This window comes from Macaca thibetana, chromosome 16 (assembly GCF_024542745.1).
Source record: "Macaca thibetana thibetana isolate TM-01 chromosome 16, ASM2454274v1, whole genome shotgun sequence".
NCBI lineage: Eukaryota > Metazoa > Chordata > Mammalia > Primates > Cercopithecidae > Macaca > Macaca thibetana.
In genome coordinates, this window is record NC_065593.1 from 58,611,875 (window position 1) to 58,628,315 (window position 16,441).

Genomic DNA, 16,441 nt, shown 5'->3' on the forward strand with positions numbered 1-16,441 from the left:
GAAAGGAGAGTGGGGGCCATACCCCGCAGTCAGTGTTGGGGGGCTCCTGCCTACAGGGAGAGGGATGGTGGGGAAGGGGTGGAGCTGGGGGCAGGGCAGCGCAGGGAATATTTTTGTAACTGCTGTGGTTGGAGCGAATGAAAGTGGGGTGACTTTAAAGTTATTGTTGCCAAAGAGATGTAAAGTTTATTGTTGCTTTGCAGAGGGATTTGTTTTGTGTTTTGTTTGAGGCTTAGAACGCTGGTGCAATGTTTTCTTGTTCCTTGTTTTTTAAGAGAAATGAAGCTAAGAAAAAAAGAAACCTTTGTGTGTTGTCTCCTGAGGTCTGCCGATAAAGTCCTGGACAGGAGGGGCTGTGCCGTGGCTGGGGTAGGAACCCAATGCCACCCCTTCCTGGGGCCAGGAGGAAGCTGCCCCTCTCTTCCCCACTGCCCTTGGCACACCCTGGTGGAGGGGATGGTGTTCTGGCCCTACTGTGTCTGGGGGTGCAGGGGCAGATCCCTGCAGGTCTCCCTTCCTGCAGGCCGAGTTGGCCTGGTGGGACGGGTGAAGAGAGTGGACCTACAGGCCTCTCCAGGACAGCCTCCTCCCTGCCCTTCTGAGGGCACTGTCTGTCCCTGGGCCCAGGGTGGAAGGCGGAGTCAGGAGAGTTGAGCACAGCTGGGCTCCCCTGCACCCTCTGCTGGCCAGCTCTCAACTGCCCTCCTGACCTGCCAACTCTGCAGCTTCCTGTCCCCGGGCTGTGAGTGGCTGCAGGCGGGAGTGGGCTCTGCTGGAGACTCCTCCCCAGGCAAGGGCTGCTGTCACCAATGCAGCTCTCACCACATTGTATTTCACCTGACAGTATCGAAGAACACAGATCTGCTAATGAAGTGTTAAAACCCCCAGCTCCAGCAGAGTTCCCCAGTGCCTGCAGGAGTGAGTGGCGGTGGGCGAGGTCCACCCAGGAGTCCTGGGACAGAGCCCAGGAGCGGGGAAGCCCCCACCTGCCAGCAGGTACCCTGGTGACCCCGCACAGCGCCTGACAGCTGGCCTTTGGGTACCCTGCTTGTGACCCCGCACAGCACCTGACAGCTGGCCTTTGGCCACAGGAGAGAGCTGGGCGGCCCTAGCAGCAAGGTTCTGGATGGGAGGCTGGGTAGGGGGGAGGCTGGGGAGGCCCTCTCGACACTGCCAGTGGGAGTGAGGGGTCCAGGAGAGCCCCACTGAGGGGCATGGAGAGGGACCAGGCCCCACACTCCAGGCGCACCTGCCGGGCCTGCAGGCAATGACGTGCTTATGGGAAGTTCATCTTCCAGCCAGGATGTGGGCGCTCCCATCCCCATACTCCCGGCCTTCTGGCCCTTGGGTGGACAGATCACACCTGGTGCAGAAGGAGCCTGTTTATTGGGCAGGAGAAGCAGCAGGGCAGCCGGGCTCTCCCCCAGCCACCAGCTGGCCAAATGTCCTCCCTTGACCCAGGGGCACCCCAGGGCTCCATGGCCATGTGACCAGAGGTGAATACCCTCAAGAGGTGGCCCCTCGGCCCTGGGCAGCGCAGCCAGTGGGTCTCGGCCCTTCAGGGGCCTGCGCCCCCCTGTGCCCAGCCCTGCCCAGAACAGCTGGGATCCAGCCCAGGCCAGACTCAAGTGGGGCGAGGCCAGGCAGCCGGGGCCTGGATGTTCTCTTAACAGGAGCGCGCAGAGGATGACAGAACAGGCTGCATGGGCAGAGCGGGGGAAGCCGCCGGATGGGCAGCGCCGCAGATGTGGCCATCAGCTGAGGAGAGGGGCAGACCTGTCGTTGGTCACTGTCGGCTTCAGCTGGACATGGGCGAAGGGATTCCTGAAAGAGAAAAACGTGGTTTTAATTTAAGGCAGAAGCCATGGGTAAACTCTGGCACCTGGGCTGCCCAATGCCCCAGGGATCCCCAGTGCTGGATGCCTACAGTCCGATCTCAGGGCACAGAGAGCTCGCAGACAACAGAGGCTGCTCTGGGGGGCAGGGAGGGTCAGGTGCCATCTGCAAGGCTGCCTGACCCCAAGGTGCACCACCCTCTGCTCACCCTACGTGATCTAGACAAGGCAGGGTGCCCCCACTCTGATCCATCACCCTCCCAGCAGCGTGGGTGGGCAGGGCAGGGTGGGGCGGGGCAGGCCAGCCGCACCCTCCCAGTGAGGGGTGGACATCACCACTGAGGCTGGGGACTCAAGACAGCCCTGAACCGGGCACACATCAGTTTGGTGGCCCCCCACCAGGCCAGGCCCACACCCAGGGACACAGCTTGGCAGAGCGCCCAGCCCAGCCCAGCCCTGGCATGGGGGCATCCACAGGAAGGCAGGTTAGGCTCGCGGCTCCCTCAGGGCTGCAGATGGACACCCACGGGCCCTGCAGAGCAGCTGGCCATCCCCTGGCCAGACAGTTGTTCCCCTGCTAAGGGCTCAGCCACCTGTCCCCCCGGGGGTGCCGTGCCCTCCCCCATGTCCCCGGGGCCACAGCTGATGCACAAATACGACTCGAGACAAGAATTTGAAATGGAACAAGATGAGCACGGATGAGAAGGACCCTATGGATGAGAGGGGAGCCTGGGCCTTTCTCTTTGGAGTCCCCACCTTCGGAGGGGACAGGACAGGATGGGGGATGTCAGGCAGCTCCAAGGGTGACAGTACAGATGGCATGTGGACGTTAAGACGCAGCAGGGACGGGACTGTGCTCCGGCAGAGCTGTGCTTGGACTGGAGCCATTACCTGGAGCGGAGTCACCTCTGGCACAGTTGGGTCCACAGGAGCCTGGGCAGCCGGGAGCAACCCCCGGGGTGGGCAGGCAGGGCTCCATCCAGCTGCCCAGGAGGCGGCGCAGGGCAGGGGCAGCTCCCTAAGCTTTCCTGAGGACTTTTGTGTTTTCTAAGAACCTGAAACACTTCAGACTGAGTTTTTAAGAGAATGAAATATGTGGAAGAGACTGATGGGTCTGCGGAAGGCTCTCAGACTTCCAGATGGCGTCTGAGCGTTGGCACCCCGCTGAAAGGATCTTTTGATCTCTCAAATGCACTGGAGCCTCAGGGTCTGCTGGATTCCCGGCTGCTTTCAGCTTTGATCTGTGCAGCTTTGCCCTTCATGGGGCCTGGGTAGGGGCTGCCTGGGGGTCCGAAAGTGAGGATTCCACCTCTATCCGTGATGTCGGCCCATGCCCTGTCTCCCTGCCAGGCTAGACCCACCCCTAGGGAAATGCTCTGAGTCCCTCCACAGGCCCAGGGTCCGGAGGGAGCTCCGGGGAGATTAGAAATGGGGCTGGCTGGGTGCGGTGGCTCCTGCCTGCAATCGCAGCACTCTGGGAGGCCAAAGCAGGAGGAACCACTTGAGCCCTGGAGTTCAAGACCAGCCTGGGCAGCAAAGTGGACCCGTCTCAAAAAGAAAAAGAAAAAAAAAAAAGGCCAGGCGTGGGAGTGGAGCATGCCTGTGGTCCCAGCAACATGGGGGGCTGAAGTGGGGGGATCGCTTGAACCCAGGAGGTCGAGGCAGTAGTGAGCTGTGTTCCCACCACTGCACTCCAGCCTGGGTAACACAGTAAGACCCTGCCTCAAAAAAAGAAAAAAAAAAGAAATGTGGGTTCCCAGAGAAGGGGCCTAGACCTGGCCCAGACCACAGCCGGGGGCAGCACAGCTGCGTGGTTCTCACTCCTGCTCCCAATCAAAGGCAAAGGCACAGTGCTAGCCCAGACCCCAGGGGTAGGAAGCTCCCCCACCGGTGCGGGCCTGTTCCCTAACCTGCAATTTTCTCTTCTCGTCTCCCAGAATGGTGGGACTAGGTGGAGCCCGCTGAACCATCCACACTGGGTGGCTCTGAGGCTGCAAATGCTGTATCCAATCTCAGCCTGACAGGGGCAGCGGATTGGCGGGGACGGGGAGAGCACAGGCCAGAGCCCAAGGCTGGCTGGGAGAGCAGGTCCATGCGGAGAGGCTGGGCGGCCCCATTTCCCCTACTCTGGCCCCTACCCCTCAGCCGCCTGGGACAGACGCGCCCAGGAGGCCTGCAGGGAGCTCACTGTGCTGAGAGTGGGGGCCTAACAGCCAACAGAATGTGACAAAGTTTGGAGCCCAAGGTCACCGCATGGAAGCCACAGACATTGCTCCCTGCCAGAGGACACACGCCAGGCCCCACCTCCTGCAGGACGTGGCCCTGGGCAGCGATTACCACGAACTACCCAGTGACACCACCAGCACCTCTCCAGCCAGCGAAAGAAAGTCACCAGACAGGTCCAAGAGCAGAGGGCCCCAAGGAGGGCCTGCGTCATGTTTGGGGAGCTGCTGGTTTGGGGAGTTCAGAGGCCTGGGCTCTTGTCTCCTCACTGAGAGCCGCCCCTCAGAGGCTGCTAAGCAAGGCTGCAGGGGTGACCTAGTGGCTTTTGTAATTTTTAAATTGCATTATTATTTTGAGACAGGGTCTTGCTCCGTCTTCTGGGCTGGAATGCAGTGGTGTGACTGTAGCTCACTGCAACCTCCACCTCCGGGCTCAAGCAATCCTCCCACCTCAGCCTCCTGAGAAGCTGGGACTACAGATGCGCGCCACCATGCCTGGCTAATTTTTACTTTTGTCAAGATCGGGGTCTCCCTATGTTGCCCAGGCTTATCTCGAACTCCTGGGCTCAAGAGATCCTCTCGCCTCAGCCTCCCAAAGTGCTGGGATTACAGGCGTGGGCCACGGTCCCAGCCAACTGGCCGCTTCAAGGCATGGATGCCAGTGCTGCAGAGCCAGCTGTGGCCAGGAGGGCTGGGCATGGGCACTTCTGCCAGGAAGGAGCTGGCCAGGGGGCCTCTTGGGGTTTGAGGGACTGGGCACCCCTCCCCTGCCCACGGGGGGCTCTCGGTGTGTCCTGGGGATCCCGTGCCCACCACCCCTGCAAACCCACACGGCCTGGAAGAGTCCACCTCCCCGCGGCAGAGCAGCTTCCCACTCCAGCCCCACGGAACTCGGGAGCGCCTCGGAATGCAGGCAGTCGTCTAGGATCATTTCCTGAACCAACGCCTTGAACGTGAGGCAGAAGGATTCCGAGAAGAAACAGCCGTCACAAAGTGCGTTTTGACCAGTTAGGCGACTCCAGACTCCAGACCCTGAGCCGGGCGGACAACAGCTGTTCTGTCTTCTCGCGTCAGCTGCTTCTCCGTGTCTTCGGAAGGTGGGCCCTTCTGGAACCGCGTCCAGCGTGGGCGCTTGGGCCTCCGCTGACAAGTATGGACAGCGGCCAGGGGTGCTCCCCCCTCCACTCTCATTCCAAGGCCCCCTTCTCAGGGTCCAAAGCTGGGGCATGGCAGGGTGGCGATGGGGTTGGGGAGTCCCTTGACCAACTGCAAGTGGCTTTCGACACCCCCAATCTCAGCTGAGTTGTCAGACCAGGCAGACTGTGTGGCCAGGAAACTGGCCCCTGGCGCTGTGGAGTGGTGCTGAGCGCCACCGTCCCACTGGCACTGCCACCCAGGGTTTCTGCTCTCCACCAAGGGACGTGGTCCCTGACACAGGCTGTGCCAGCCTCATCTCTGAGCCTTCACCCCTTCCAAGTCTCACCAGGTGAGGGCAGCCCCCTCGCTCAGAGGGACCTGGGGGAGTGGGGGGTATGGAGGTCTCCCAGAAACAGCATCTCAGAAGGGAGAAAGATGGAGGTAGAAGGCAAGGTGGCGGCCAGGGCCAACCCAGAGCATCTATGCTATCCAGTCCCCAAAGTTCAGGAGCATTTTTCTACAGAACCTTCCAGAATTCATGCTGAATATCAACAACAGAAAGGCAGCAAAGAAGACAGATCCGTGATCTGCCTGTGGCTTGGCTGCCCATGGGCCAGGATGCCTGCTGTGACCACCAGGGAGATGCAGGGACCAACGTCCTTTGTGAAGGATGCAGGCACTGGCTTTGCAGAGCCACCCTCCTAGCAACTTAGGGATGGGAGGGTGGTGGGAAGCAGGACCCACCCAGACACAGGTGCAGCGGATTGGAAGGTGTGGGTAAGGGCCCCCTATGAGGGCACAGGGCCTGCTCCTGGGCAGCCTGGCACATCCCAAATATACACTGGGCACCAGGGAAGTGGCCCACTCAACCCGCGAGGAGATGGGCTCAGACCCGGACTCCAGAGTCCCACTGGAGTTGGAGACATAGTGGCCCTGTGGCCCCTGGAGCGAGCGTCAGCTCAAACCTGGACCCAGCAGTCCTCCAGGTCTGCAGGTGCACACTTGGGATGGAGCCAGTTGGGTCCATGCTGTGGGGCTTGGGGGACAGAAGAGGCAAGGTCAGACTAACAGCACAGCCCCATCGCCAGTGGGCCCAACACCTGGCTCCAGTGCCTATGGAACTCCCCGGGGGTCTCGCCAGGACCCCAGCTGCCAGTCTCCACGAGGCTGTCATCCTTACCAGCCCCAAAGGCACACACATCCGAAGGAGCCCAAGCTGGCGCTGCAAGTCAGGCGGGAAAGGCCCAGGCTGCAGCTGCTTGCCGGGGTCACCCCTTGACTATAACTGAAGTGCCCAGCAGGGCAGGAGAGGACCACAAAGAAGGTCAGGGCCAGAGCCATACCCAGCAGTGAGGGGAGCCCCGGGCACAGCCAGCCAAAGTCCACAAGCTTCCAGGAGGGGAGAAGGAGACTGTGAACCCAAGAAGGGGACCCAGTAGAGAAGGCCCAGCACCCAGAGCAAGAGGCAGGCTCAGTGGACCCCTGGCCCTGCCATGCAGCCAGGCCCTCCCCACCCACGCTGCGTGGCTGAGGCCAGAGGACCTGTGTAGACCCACTGGCCAGTGACCGCACAAGAACGCCAGGCAACTTACTAACTCTAGTCAGGCGGCTCAGAATCTGGCCACTTCCACATCGGCGCTGCAAGGAAACACAAGGCTCAGTTGGAGGCGGCATGAGGTCTGAGGACTCGAGGTTGCAGAGGAGGGGGAACCACGGGCGAGCTGCCAGGAGACCGAGAACCCTGGAGCACTTGGGAGTTGGCACAGAGCTGGGGCTCTGGCTCTCCCTGGACGGCGCCTGCGGACCCGGCCTCACTTGCCGGCCTGAGGAGAGCCAGGAGCCTGCCTCAGTCGCAGGTGGCCCTGCACTTTCCCCTGGGGCGGCGGGGCCCCCGCAGAGCCCCGGCATAGTGAGTGACTGTCACTGGGCCAGCACTGTGTGCAAGCCCAGGTGATCTAGCAGGCGACTGAGTGCCAAGAAAATACCTGGCAGAGGCAGGCACGAGGCGGGGCCCCCACGGCCCAGACGCATGCCGGGAACCGGAAGGAGGTCCATACCCAACTCGTGCAATAAATAAAACTTTTATTCAAACAAGTAACTGCAGTACAGGGCACAATTCAGATTTTTTAAAAAAGGAAAGGAAACAGGAAAAAAATATGTTCAGCACTTTACATCTTCATACAAGTGTTGCTGTTTTGTGTCTACATTCATCCATTGAGCATGGAATCCCCTGGATTTGAAATCTTTAGCGGAGCGGGAACGCCGGCGCGGCGGGGTCTCTACATAGGGCCCGGTCCGCCCTCGAGTTCCCCTTAACCTCAGGCGGTCCGCGTCTGGAGCTGCTTCCCACACAAACCAGGCCACACCCCAGGCCACGGGGAGGTGTGCGGGAGGCTTTTGCTAAACCACATCAGATAAAGGAGCGTCGCAGCTTCCCAGGGGCTCCCACCAGCAGGCAGGCTGAGCCGGGCTGTGCCCTGCACTCAATTCCCCAGAGTTCAGCGTGTGAAGAGACAATACCAGTAGCCACTGAGTCCACTGTGTTTGTTTCTAAAGTCACCAAGACACACAAAAAGACGAGAGCGTTTAGGAAGAACCAGGCAGGAACCGCCTGTCTCCCCCAGGTGGGGGGTGTGGGTGCGACGTGCCCAGAGCTGCCCTCCCCCGGCCGGGCCTGGCCCACACACCCTGCCCCGAGCAGCCAGGTAGCCCGGGGCAGCCTTGATGCCCTCACAAGGCTGGTCAAAGGAATGTGGGGGTGGGGTGGTCGCTGGAGGTCTTTGGAGTGTCCGTGTGTGGCCAGCCGGGCAGCGCCTGCCCCCGACCTTGCTCCTGCCGGTGCCCGACGGGAGGTGAGGCCACTCTGCCACGCTGCTCTATGTACACTTGGCCCGCAGCGTCCGGAGGGAGAAGCCCTCAGGTGCCCGGGCCTGGCCTCCCTCACAGGAGCGGCCGGCTTCCTCAGGAGGCCCCTCGAGCTTGGCACGAGCCCCCTTTCTCTGTGCAGCCCTCCACAGGGTCCGGGGTGACCAGGGACCCCAGCACCTTCCCTGTCTGGACAGAGGCCTTTGCGCCGGGAAAGTCAGATGCGAGATAACAGCGCACACCGGAGTCCATGCAGATCGGTTTTTGTTTTTCAGGAAAAAAAAAAAGTCCTTTTTCCTGTTTTTTGTTTTTTGTTTTTTTTTTTCAAAGATTTTTCTTTTTCTCCAAACTTTAGACCTGGCTCACGGCGAGCCTTAGAAAAGCAGTGAGTGCCACAGACACTGCAGGGTGGGGCCGAGGGTGCCCCGCACGGCCCAGCAGGTCCTGCCTGGCAGTTTCTGCTCGAAAGGCTGGGACACACAGGGTGGGGCGCGTAAACACTGGGGGGGGGGGCGGATGGAGCAGCACCATGGACCCTGGGGGATCACAGAGTCTGGGGTCACCAACCAAAAGGCAGGGGCAGGTGGAAAAGAAAACCCAGGAACAAACCAGCAAGAGCTGAGGAGGAAAACAGACGGAGACCAGGGGGAAGGCGCGGAAGCTCTTCAGAGCAGCGGCTGCCCGGGGTCAGCGTCCTCACACTGTGGACACCAGCGTGCCGCTGCCACTGCGAAACAAAGCACGGGACGGCTGCCTGGCTGCACAACGCTGCCCAGCCACAGGCAGCGACTCTGCCCGCACCAAGCAACGCCCCTTTCAGCAGCTCCCGTTGGCCTCCTGGCCCTCCAGGAAGGCAAAGGACAGGGGTGGAGCGCAGGCTGGGGGCAGAGGAGGCTGCAGCCCCAGCCGCGGATGCCGGCCTCAGCCACCCTCCCCAACCTTGCCTTTGCCTGACAGGGATGGATGGGGCCAGCCAGATGCGATGAAAGAGGGGCAGGGCCCAGGGGGGTTTCCGTGTCACTTGGAGAGAGCAGGAGGCCCTGGGGGACGTCCCTGGCTCTGGCAGAGGTGAAGGGCCAGGCTGGGCCCTAAAGGAAGAAGAGATGGCCCCAGGTCCTAGGAGAGGGACCTGCCCCACCCAACCTCTTCACACCCACCCACGGTCCCAAAGACAGGTCTGAAAGCCCCTTACCTGCTCATGGACCGCGCTCCATAGTCATCCAGGCCCTGGAGGGAGAGGCGGAAACACGTCAGGCCAGGTGACGGGGCCTGTGGTCACCCCCACCCGGTGCCTGTGGTCACCCACAAACGGTCATCCTGCCTGGGCAGGGTTCAAACCGTGTTCCCTCGGAAGGCTCCCCATCTCCTGGCTGCAGCACTCAGAGGCCTGCCTGGAGCCCCGGTTCCAGTGGTAAAGTGATGACTGCCCAAATCAATGGGGATGCCTCCTCCAGCCAGCGGCCACCTGAATTTGTAGCTTGTTGCACACTCCCAAACACACGCCAAGACCGGCCTCCTGGGACCTCCGCCCGCCCCCAGGGAGCCGAGGCCCCTGCAGGGCACCTGCAGCACCTCACCCATGCCTGGGCAGGCCCCTGGGACCCCTCTGCCCACCCATGGGACCTGGGCCCAGACCCCAGCTACAGTTTCCTGGAAACTTGTCACATGTACCATCCCGGCCCGTGGGAGGGTGACACTGCCTGGGAGGAGAGCCCAGGTGTGGTGCTGGGGCTGGCTGCGCCCTTTATCTGCCAGCATGGCCTGGCCTGGGGCCTAGGGCAGGTGCAGACCCCTCCCTTGGCTCTCCCAGCACTGAATCTACCCCAGAGGCCGACCTGTGGAACACCCACGGCCCAGAGCCCGAACCTCTCCAGGTCGCATCCTGCGGCCTCAGCTCAGGCTGTCAACCTGGGGGCCCCTCACTTGTGGGTCGACAGCTGAGCAGTCACCCAGGCTGCCCGTTATCTCAGAAAAAGGTGGGTTCTCTTCTCTCTACCCACTGCCTGAGGCCCAACCCTGGAGACTGGCCCTGGGAACAGCTGCTAGCCCAGCCAGCATCCCACAAACGACCCCCAGCTGAGAAGCCCCAGGCCGACAGGGGTCTCCAACCCTCCAACTCCAGAAGCCTCCCCGGACGGCGCGGGTTGGGACCTGGCAAGCTACCACGCACACTCACATCCTGTCCCAGCCTAGACACCAGGACCGCCATGATCCTGGGCTTCCGAGGACACACACCAGGGCCTAGGACCCAGGCCCTGATCCTCCAGCTCTGGCCTCCTGGCACCAGAGGGCCCACATCCAGGGTCACGCTGACTGGAAGAGTCCAGCCACGTGCCAGGGCTGAGCAGCAAGCACTCCCATCATATGGGTATGACTGAGGGAGCCCCGTGGTTCTCATGGAAGGGATCCTAACCCCCTGGCTCTCCCAGAAGGTGGCCGGGTCCAGGCCCACCTCTAGGCCAGCCACTTCCCAGCCCAGACGCTGCCCCCTTGGGCAGAGCAGTGAGCTGCCCATGGCCGGCTGAGGGCACCATGAGGGATGGGCCCACCCCACCCCACCCCACCCCACCCCACCCCATCCCACCCCACCCCACCCCAGCGTGCCAACACAGGGAGCCTGCTGGGGCGAGGCGAGCAGCCTGTGGCCGAAGCAGGGGTGTGCACACATTCCTAAATCACGGAGCCTTCACCCCAGGCCTGTCCAAAGAGACCCAGACCCCCAGGCGCCTGGCCCCTCAGCGGAGGCTCCAACGTGGGACGGCAGGCTGAGCCCACTGTTCCACCTGTGGGCCTTCCTAGCCCAGCCCGCCCGCTGACCTGGGAGAAGGCGGGCACAGCCACACTGTAGGGCCTCTGCTTGAAGCCGCTGGTCGTCTGGGCGGGGAAGGCCCGGGAGGCGGCGCCGTAGTCGGGGGGCGGGATGGCCAGGTCGTCCTTGTCCAGGAGGTTGCCGGTGCTGCTGCTCTTCCCTTGCTGCAGGCTGCAGGAACAGGGACTCAGAGATGGCCCAGCAGGCCGGACACCCCCAACACCCCACAACCCTGTGGGCTCCCTGGACGGCCCACCCTCACCTACCCCACGCCACATGCGGGAAACTGCTCTCAGGCCAAGGCTGCAGCCCTGGTGACCATGGGCCAGGCTAGTCTGGCCTCCCTCCCTCCTCCTGGCCATGAAAGTGAGTCAGGAGGACTCCAGAGGGGCTGGGCTGCCACAGCAACCCCAACCCTCCCAGCAGCCATGCACCCCGCCAGCTTTCAGCTACTGCGATTCTCTGAAGGCTGGGAGAACCTGGAGCACCTGGGACAGCCAGGTCCTTGCACACCTGGCCCCCAGGTGCTGCCCCCACAGCACCTGCTGCCTGCACTGGTGTCCCCAGGGCTCTCGGGCCCCACCGCACAGGGTACCACCATGCTTCCACCCTGAGGGCCTCAAGCGCCCAGCTCTCAGGGCCACTGGGGATGGCCCTGCAGTAGCAGACAAGGAGCCAGAAGCCCATCCCAGCTTTCCAAGCCCAGGGACCTGCTGGTGCCATCGCAGCCCCTCTCCAGAGCTGGGGATCTAGCACTCCCTTTGGGCCCAGCGCTCACCTCATATGCAGCCTGTCACTGCCGTCGCTGTCCAGGACCCGGGTGTAGGAGAAGGGAAACCAGCCCCGCCTGGAAGAGAGGCCCCAGCTAAGAGCCACACTCAGCCCGGAGGCCCCGGGTGGGGGCAGTGGCTCCCCATCCCCCATCGACCACCATCCAAGCACAAGTCCCTCTAGCTCCCCAGCACGGCTGCGCCACTGTCTCTGGAGGAAGAGCCTGCTCCCACTGTGTGCTCAGCCTCAAGGGCAAGGTGGCCCAGGCTGTCCCCAACCTGGCGGGAGCTGCCGGCCCCACCAGACCCAACTGCAAGGCCCCAGAGCCCAGGCAGAGCAGTTGCTCCTGCCTCGCAGCCCCAGTGCCACACTAAGCCACGGATGGCACCAAGACGGGAGTGGCCACTGGAAAAAAGATGGAGCAGCCTCCTGGGAAACCCCCTGCCCTCGGCCCCCTCCCCAGGGTGGTGGCTGCAAGGCCAGGCTTAGGAAGGCACAAATGTCAGGGCCTTTTCCCATCTTGCCAAGAGACACACCCACACAAACACAGCCCTGGGAAGGCAGCCCCCAGGTCCAGTGAGGGTGGCACCCTGGCCCAGCCTCTCTGCAACAGCATTCAGTAAACTGGGGAGGTATGGCCCATCTGACTCCATAGGTGACTTCTAGAACTCCAAACTTCCACATCTGGCATGTGGAAGAGCTGAAAGCTGCAGAAAGCCTTCGGTCTCAGGATGGCCAAGCCCTGCTCTGCACCTGCGAACTGTGGGAAACTGACACCCACCACAGGGCTTCGGCCAGATGTGCTGAGGGCGTACACGTGTAGGACGCCACACCCTACGCCAAACTGAGTGGCACATCGAGGCGATGGAGCAAGGAGGTCACTAGACTGCGGTGAGAGACCCCTGCCGTGGGGAGAGACCCCTGCAGGGAAGTGGTTGGGGGAAAGGCCCCTGCCAGGGGAGGAGACGCCTGTTGGTGGTGAAGACCCCGGGTCACGCTTGCTCTCACTGCCCAGGTTTTCTAGGGTGAGGACCTGTGACCTGCAGTGAGTCTAAACACAAGGTCCCAGCGCATCTGAGTGTCGCCGCCCCACACACTTGCTGAAGGCAGCGGCTGCCTGGAACCCGCCCCTGAGAGACACTCACATCTTGGTCTTCTCACTCTCTCCGTAGTGCCAGCCATCGCGGGCCTCAGGCACCAGCAGGGTAATGAGGTCACCCTCCTTGAAGCTCAGGAGGGTGCTGTTGTCCCCGGCAGCGTGGGAGAAGATGGCCTTCACCCGCATGCGGCCGTTGCGCTCCAGGCCGGCTGCCATGGAGCTCGAGCGAGGCAGAGTCTTGTTCTCAGCTGTTGGGACAAAGGACAGGTAAGGGGACGGCCGCCGGCTCGCGGGGCACCAAAGCCCAGGGAGCCTGGCTGAGGTGCTGTGCCCCAGGTGGGCGAGTGAGCCTTTCCCGGGCTGGCTAAGCTCTCCCAAGCAGCAGCTGCCTGCTCCTAAGTGGCTGCTGCCTGCACGAGCCTGACCCAACCCAGTACCCCACTCACGCCCTGACTAAGCACCAGAGGCCTGACAGGAGGAAGCTGGGTGCTGGGCAGGCACATCTGTGTGTACCACCCGTATGTAGGCACACACGGCCACACACTGGTGAGCCTCAGGGTCTCCCAGTCCCCTACTTGGGGGTGTGACATGTCTGGGGAGGCACACCCAGGGACCCTTACTGGCGGCGTAGCTGTTTTTCGGGGTCACGCTCTTGCGCACGGGGAGCGTGTTGGAGTAGGAGTCGCTGAGCTTGCTCTGAGGCTGCGGAGGAGACAGGGATTTGGGCTGGGCAGCCTTGCGGTCAGCCCACGGGCTGTAGTCCTCGCCATCCGGGCCTGCGACGCCGTTCATGATGGGCGTGCTGTCCTGGGCAGACATCCGCTGTAGGGAAGGGGGTAGAGCAGGCTGTTGCTGGAGCCCACCGCGGGCAAGACCAGGGGAAACAGAACCCTCCACTTCCAGCCCCTCAGCAGGGGGCCTTGGGCTCTGCACCCTGGCCGCCCCCAACCCCGACAACAGCTGCCCTACCCACCCACACCCATGAAGCTTTCCAGAGGCCACACTCACCCCCACGAACGGTGCCAGCTCAGGGGGCACCGGCAGGGGCTTGGCCCCTGGAATGGGGTCCGAAATGACCAGATTGGACTTGGAGGCCGACAGGGCGCTGGGGAGGGTGGCGCCGTTGCTGGCTGCCTGCTGCATCAGCTGCACGGCGCGCTCTGGGATCTTGCTGGGGTCAGCGCAGGCCTGTTGCCACAGCGGCAGCTTCTGCGCCAGCAGCTCCTTGCCCTGAAGTGGAGGAAGCAAGAAGGGAGGGGTAAGAGCTGGCTCAGGCTCCTGCAGCCGGGCACAGCCCTGAGAGCCCTCCCTGAGCACCCTCTGGGGCTGGAGGCTGCTCTTCACCAGGTGGTGCCTCTCAGCGAGACAGGCCACCCATTAGCCTCTGACCCCAACCCACAGAAGCGGCTGCTGGAAAAGGGCCTGGGATGTGACCACAAGTCATGCAGTCAGGGGACCTCCAGGAATGAGAGCAAACCCAGGCCCAACCCCCGTGGGGTCCATCAGCACCTGGAGGAAGGAGAAACGGACAGGGGTGCACAAGGTCAAACCCCGGTGGACAAACCCCAAAGTGCTAGGCAGGCATCCCAGGTGGCCAGGGGGAGGGGGCGGTGCTGCCCAGTGGGGGTCAGCCTGGCTGCCGAGGGCAGGAAGGCGGCCCTGTCAGACACACTGAGGTTCACTGCTCCACATCCACTGCCCGTGGGCCCAAGAGCCCGCTCTCCCTTGGATGTACTACTCTGCAGCCTGCTGGACACACACCAGCTGAGCACAGCGGGGACCAAGGAGCAGGAAGCCACAGGCGTGACGAAAGGTTGTGGGACTAGGGGCCAACCAGGCCTGGGTCCTGGGAGCTAATCAAGTAGCCCCTGCCCCTCCTGGCCTAAGCAGGCTGCAGGGCCTAGATTCCTGGGACCCCCAGACCCTAAAGCCCTGGGCCAGAACTGCTCTGTCTCTGGCACCTCTGGGGTCTCTCCAGCTTTCACTTATCCCCCCACTCATCCCTGTTCTGTTACACGTGGCTGGGCACTCACGTGGGGGACCCACAGAGGGTGCTGGACGACAGCCCTTCTGAGCAAGTCCTACCCACGCCACCCTCACCCCTCCGCTGCTGGCTTAGACCAGGGGTCAGCAAACCATAGCCCGAGGGCTGGCCTCCTATTTTGTAAACAAAGTTTTACTGGAACACAGCTGCGCTGCTATTTATGAATTCATTCACGGCTGCCCTCACGCTGCAGTAACAGAGCTGAGACTCCATGGTCCACAGAGCCAAAAGCATGAACTCTGTGGTCATTCAGAACGTCCGCCGAACCCTAGCTCAGATCAGTGGTAGAGGAGTGAGTCTTGTCGGGAGCGCGGAGAGGCCAACAGGGACCAGCATCAGGGCTGACGGCCAGGGGACACCGACCACGGACCTCACAGCAGCATGGGCCTGACGCAGCGGCCACAAGCCATCGTCACCCCCTCCACCCTGAGAGCCCCGAGGCAGGCCCAAACCCAACCACCAGGGAGCTCCTACGAACTGCCCTGGGAGGAGGCTGCACCTCACACCCTGGCCCCCAGCCCAGAGGCTTGTCCACGTGGGTCTGTGGGACACAAGCCTCTTCCACACATGCCCGGGGGCCCACGAGCCCAGGAGCTCAGCTGTTGCCACTGCACAGGCACATCCTGCAACCCCTCCTGGGAGACAACGGCACCTGCGGCCTGGCTTCCCAGCCCTCCATCCCTGCAAGCAGCACCCCGGCCACTGACAGCTCTGGCTCCCTGGCCCTGTCACAGGGCCCGGCCCCCGCCAGAGGGCGCAGACGCTCGCCACAGTCCTGGGTCTAGCAGGCAGGAGGCCTGCGCTCCACAGCGCTCCCTGCCTGGCAGTTGGGGCAGCACAGCCTGTCACCAGTGAGTCCCCCAGCAGCCAGGGGTCACAGGTGCTACTGCTGTCCTTACTGCACCTGCCCACAGTGCCCAGCAGGTGCAGGCCGGCAGGAGGGGTCTCTCCAGGGAGGGAGGAGCACTTGTCTCCTGTCTGTCCCCAGGCTGTGAGCACTGGAGCACTGGTTCCATATCACGTGTGTGTGTGTGTGTGTGTGTGTGTACGTACATGCACATACATGTGTGTGTGGTGGGTGGGGGGAACAAGTGTCAAGGTATAGCCCGTGGATCCCTGGGACCCCTTGTTTTAGAAAGACATGACCAGGCCCTCCCTTGGTGGGCTTGGCTCCTGAACTCCATCTGCTAAACTCTTGAAATGTTCCAGAATGTTCCAGGGGACAGATCTAATCCCACCCTAACTCCTACTCATGGATTGTGGGTGAACAGGGGCCTGCTGGCCCTGCCTGTTCCCGGTGGGGAGCCTGGCCTCTGGGCCTTGCTTGCTCTGGGGGCTAAGTCAGCCTCCTAGGAGGGGTTCCCCTTGCTCGCATGGAGGCTCAGGACATCCCTGGAGGGGGCTGCTGCAGCCCCTCCCTGAGGAGCTTGCTCCCGGTTCAGCAGGGCCGGGTTTGGTCCTGGGACATGGTGGACCCCAGGGCAGGATTCCCCGACAAGGAACGACCAGGCTGGGGATGCCTAGCAGGAAACACGTGGCCGCAGGACTGTGCAGGGGGTGGGGAACACAGTCTACGGGCCCAAGGAGGGACCCTCAACAGACGATGGGCAGAGGGGTCTCTCAGAGGTCACGAGGGAGCAGCATGTGGCCACCACCCAA

The 16,441-nt window shown here is 62.5% G+C and overlaps 2 protein-coding genes across 6 annotated transcripts in view; both read right to left on the reverse strand.

The window, feature by feature from the left end:
- The window catches only part of NDUFAF8 (NADH:ubiquinone oxidoreductase complex assembly factor 8), a 269,205-nt gene that overhangs the window by 133,767 nt on the left and 118,997 nt on the right, over positions 1 to 16,441 (reverse strand). The gene's annotated exons all lie outside the window — the stretch shown is intronic.
- Positions 164 to 16,441, reverse strand: part of BAIAP2 (BAR/IMD domain containing adaptor protein 2) — a 318,844-nt gene continuing 302,566 nt past the window's right edge. Inside the window, exons 9-16 of the mRNA XM_050764029.1 lie at positions 13,747 to 13,968; positions 13,359 to 13,560; positions 12,785 to 12,986; positions 11,647 to 11,715; positions 10,877 to 11,039; positions 9,252 to 9,286; positions 1,777 to 1,824; positions 164 to 1,363 (exon numbers count right to left, since the gene is read on the reverse strand). Of these exons, the coding sequence (XP_050619986.1) occupies positions 1,288 to 1,363; positions 1,777 to 1,824; positions 9,252 to 9,286; positions 10,877 to 11,039; positions 11,647 to 11,715; positions 12,785 to 12,986; positions 13,359 to 13,560; positions 13,747 to 13,968 (1,017 nt within the window). The 3' untranslated portion in view covers positions 164 to 1,287. The remainder of the gene's footprint in view (positions 1,364 to 1,776; positions 1,825 to 9,251; positions 9,287 to 10,876; positions 11,040 to 11,646; positions 11,716 to 12,784; positions 12,987 to 13,358; positions 13,561 to 13,746; positions 13,969 to 16,441) is intronic.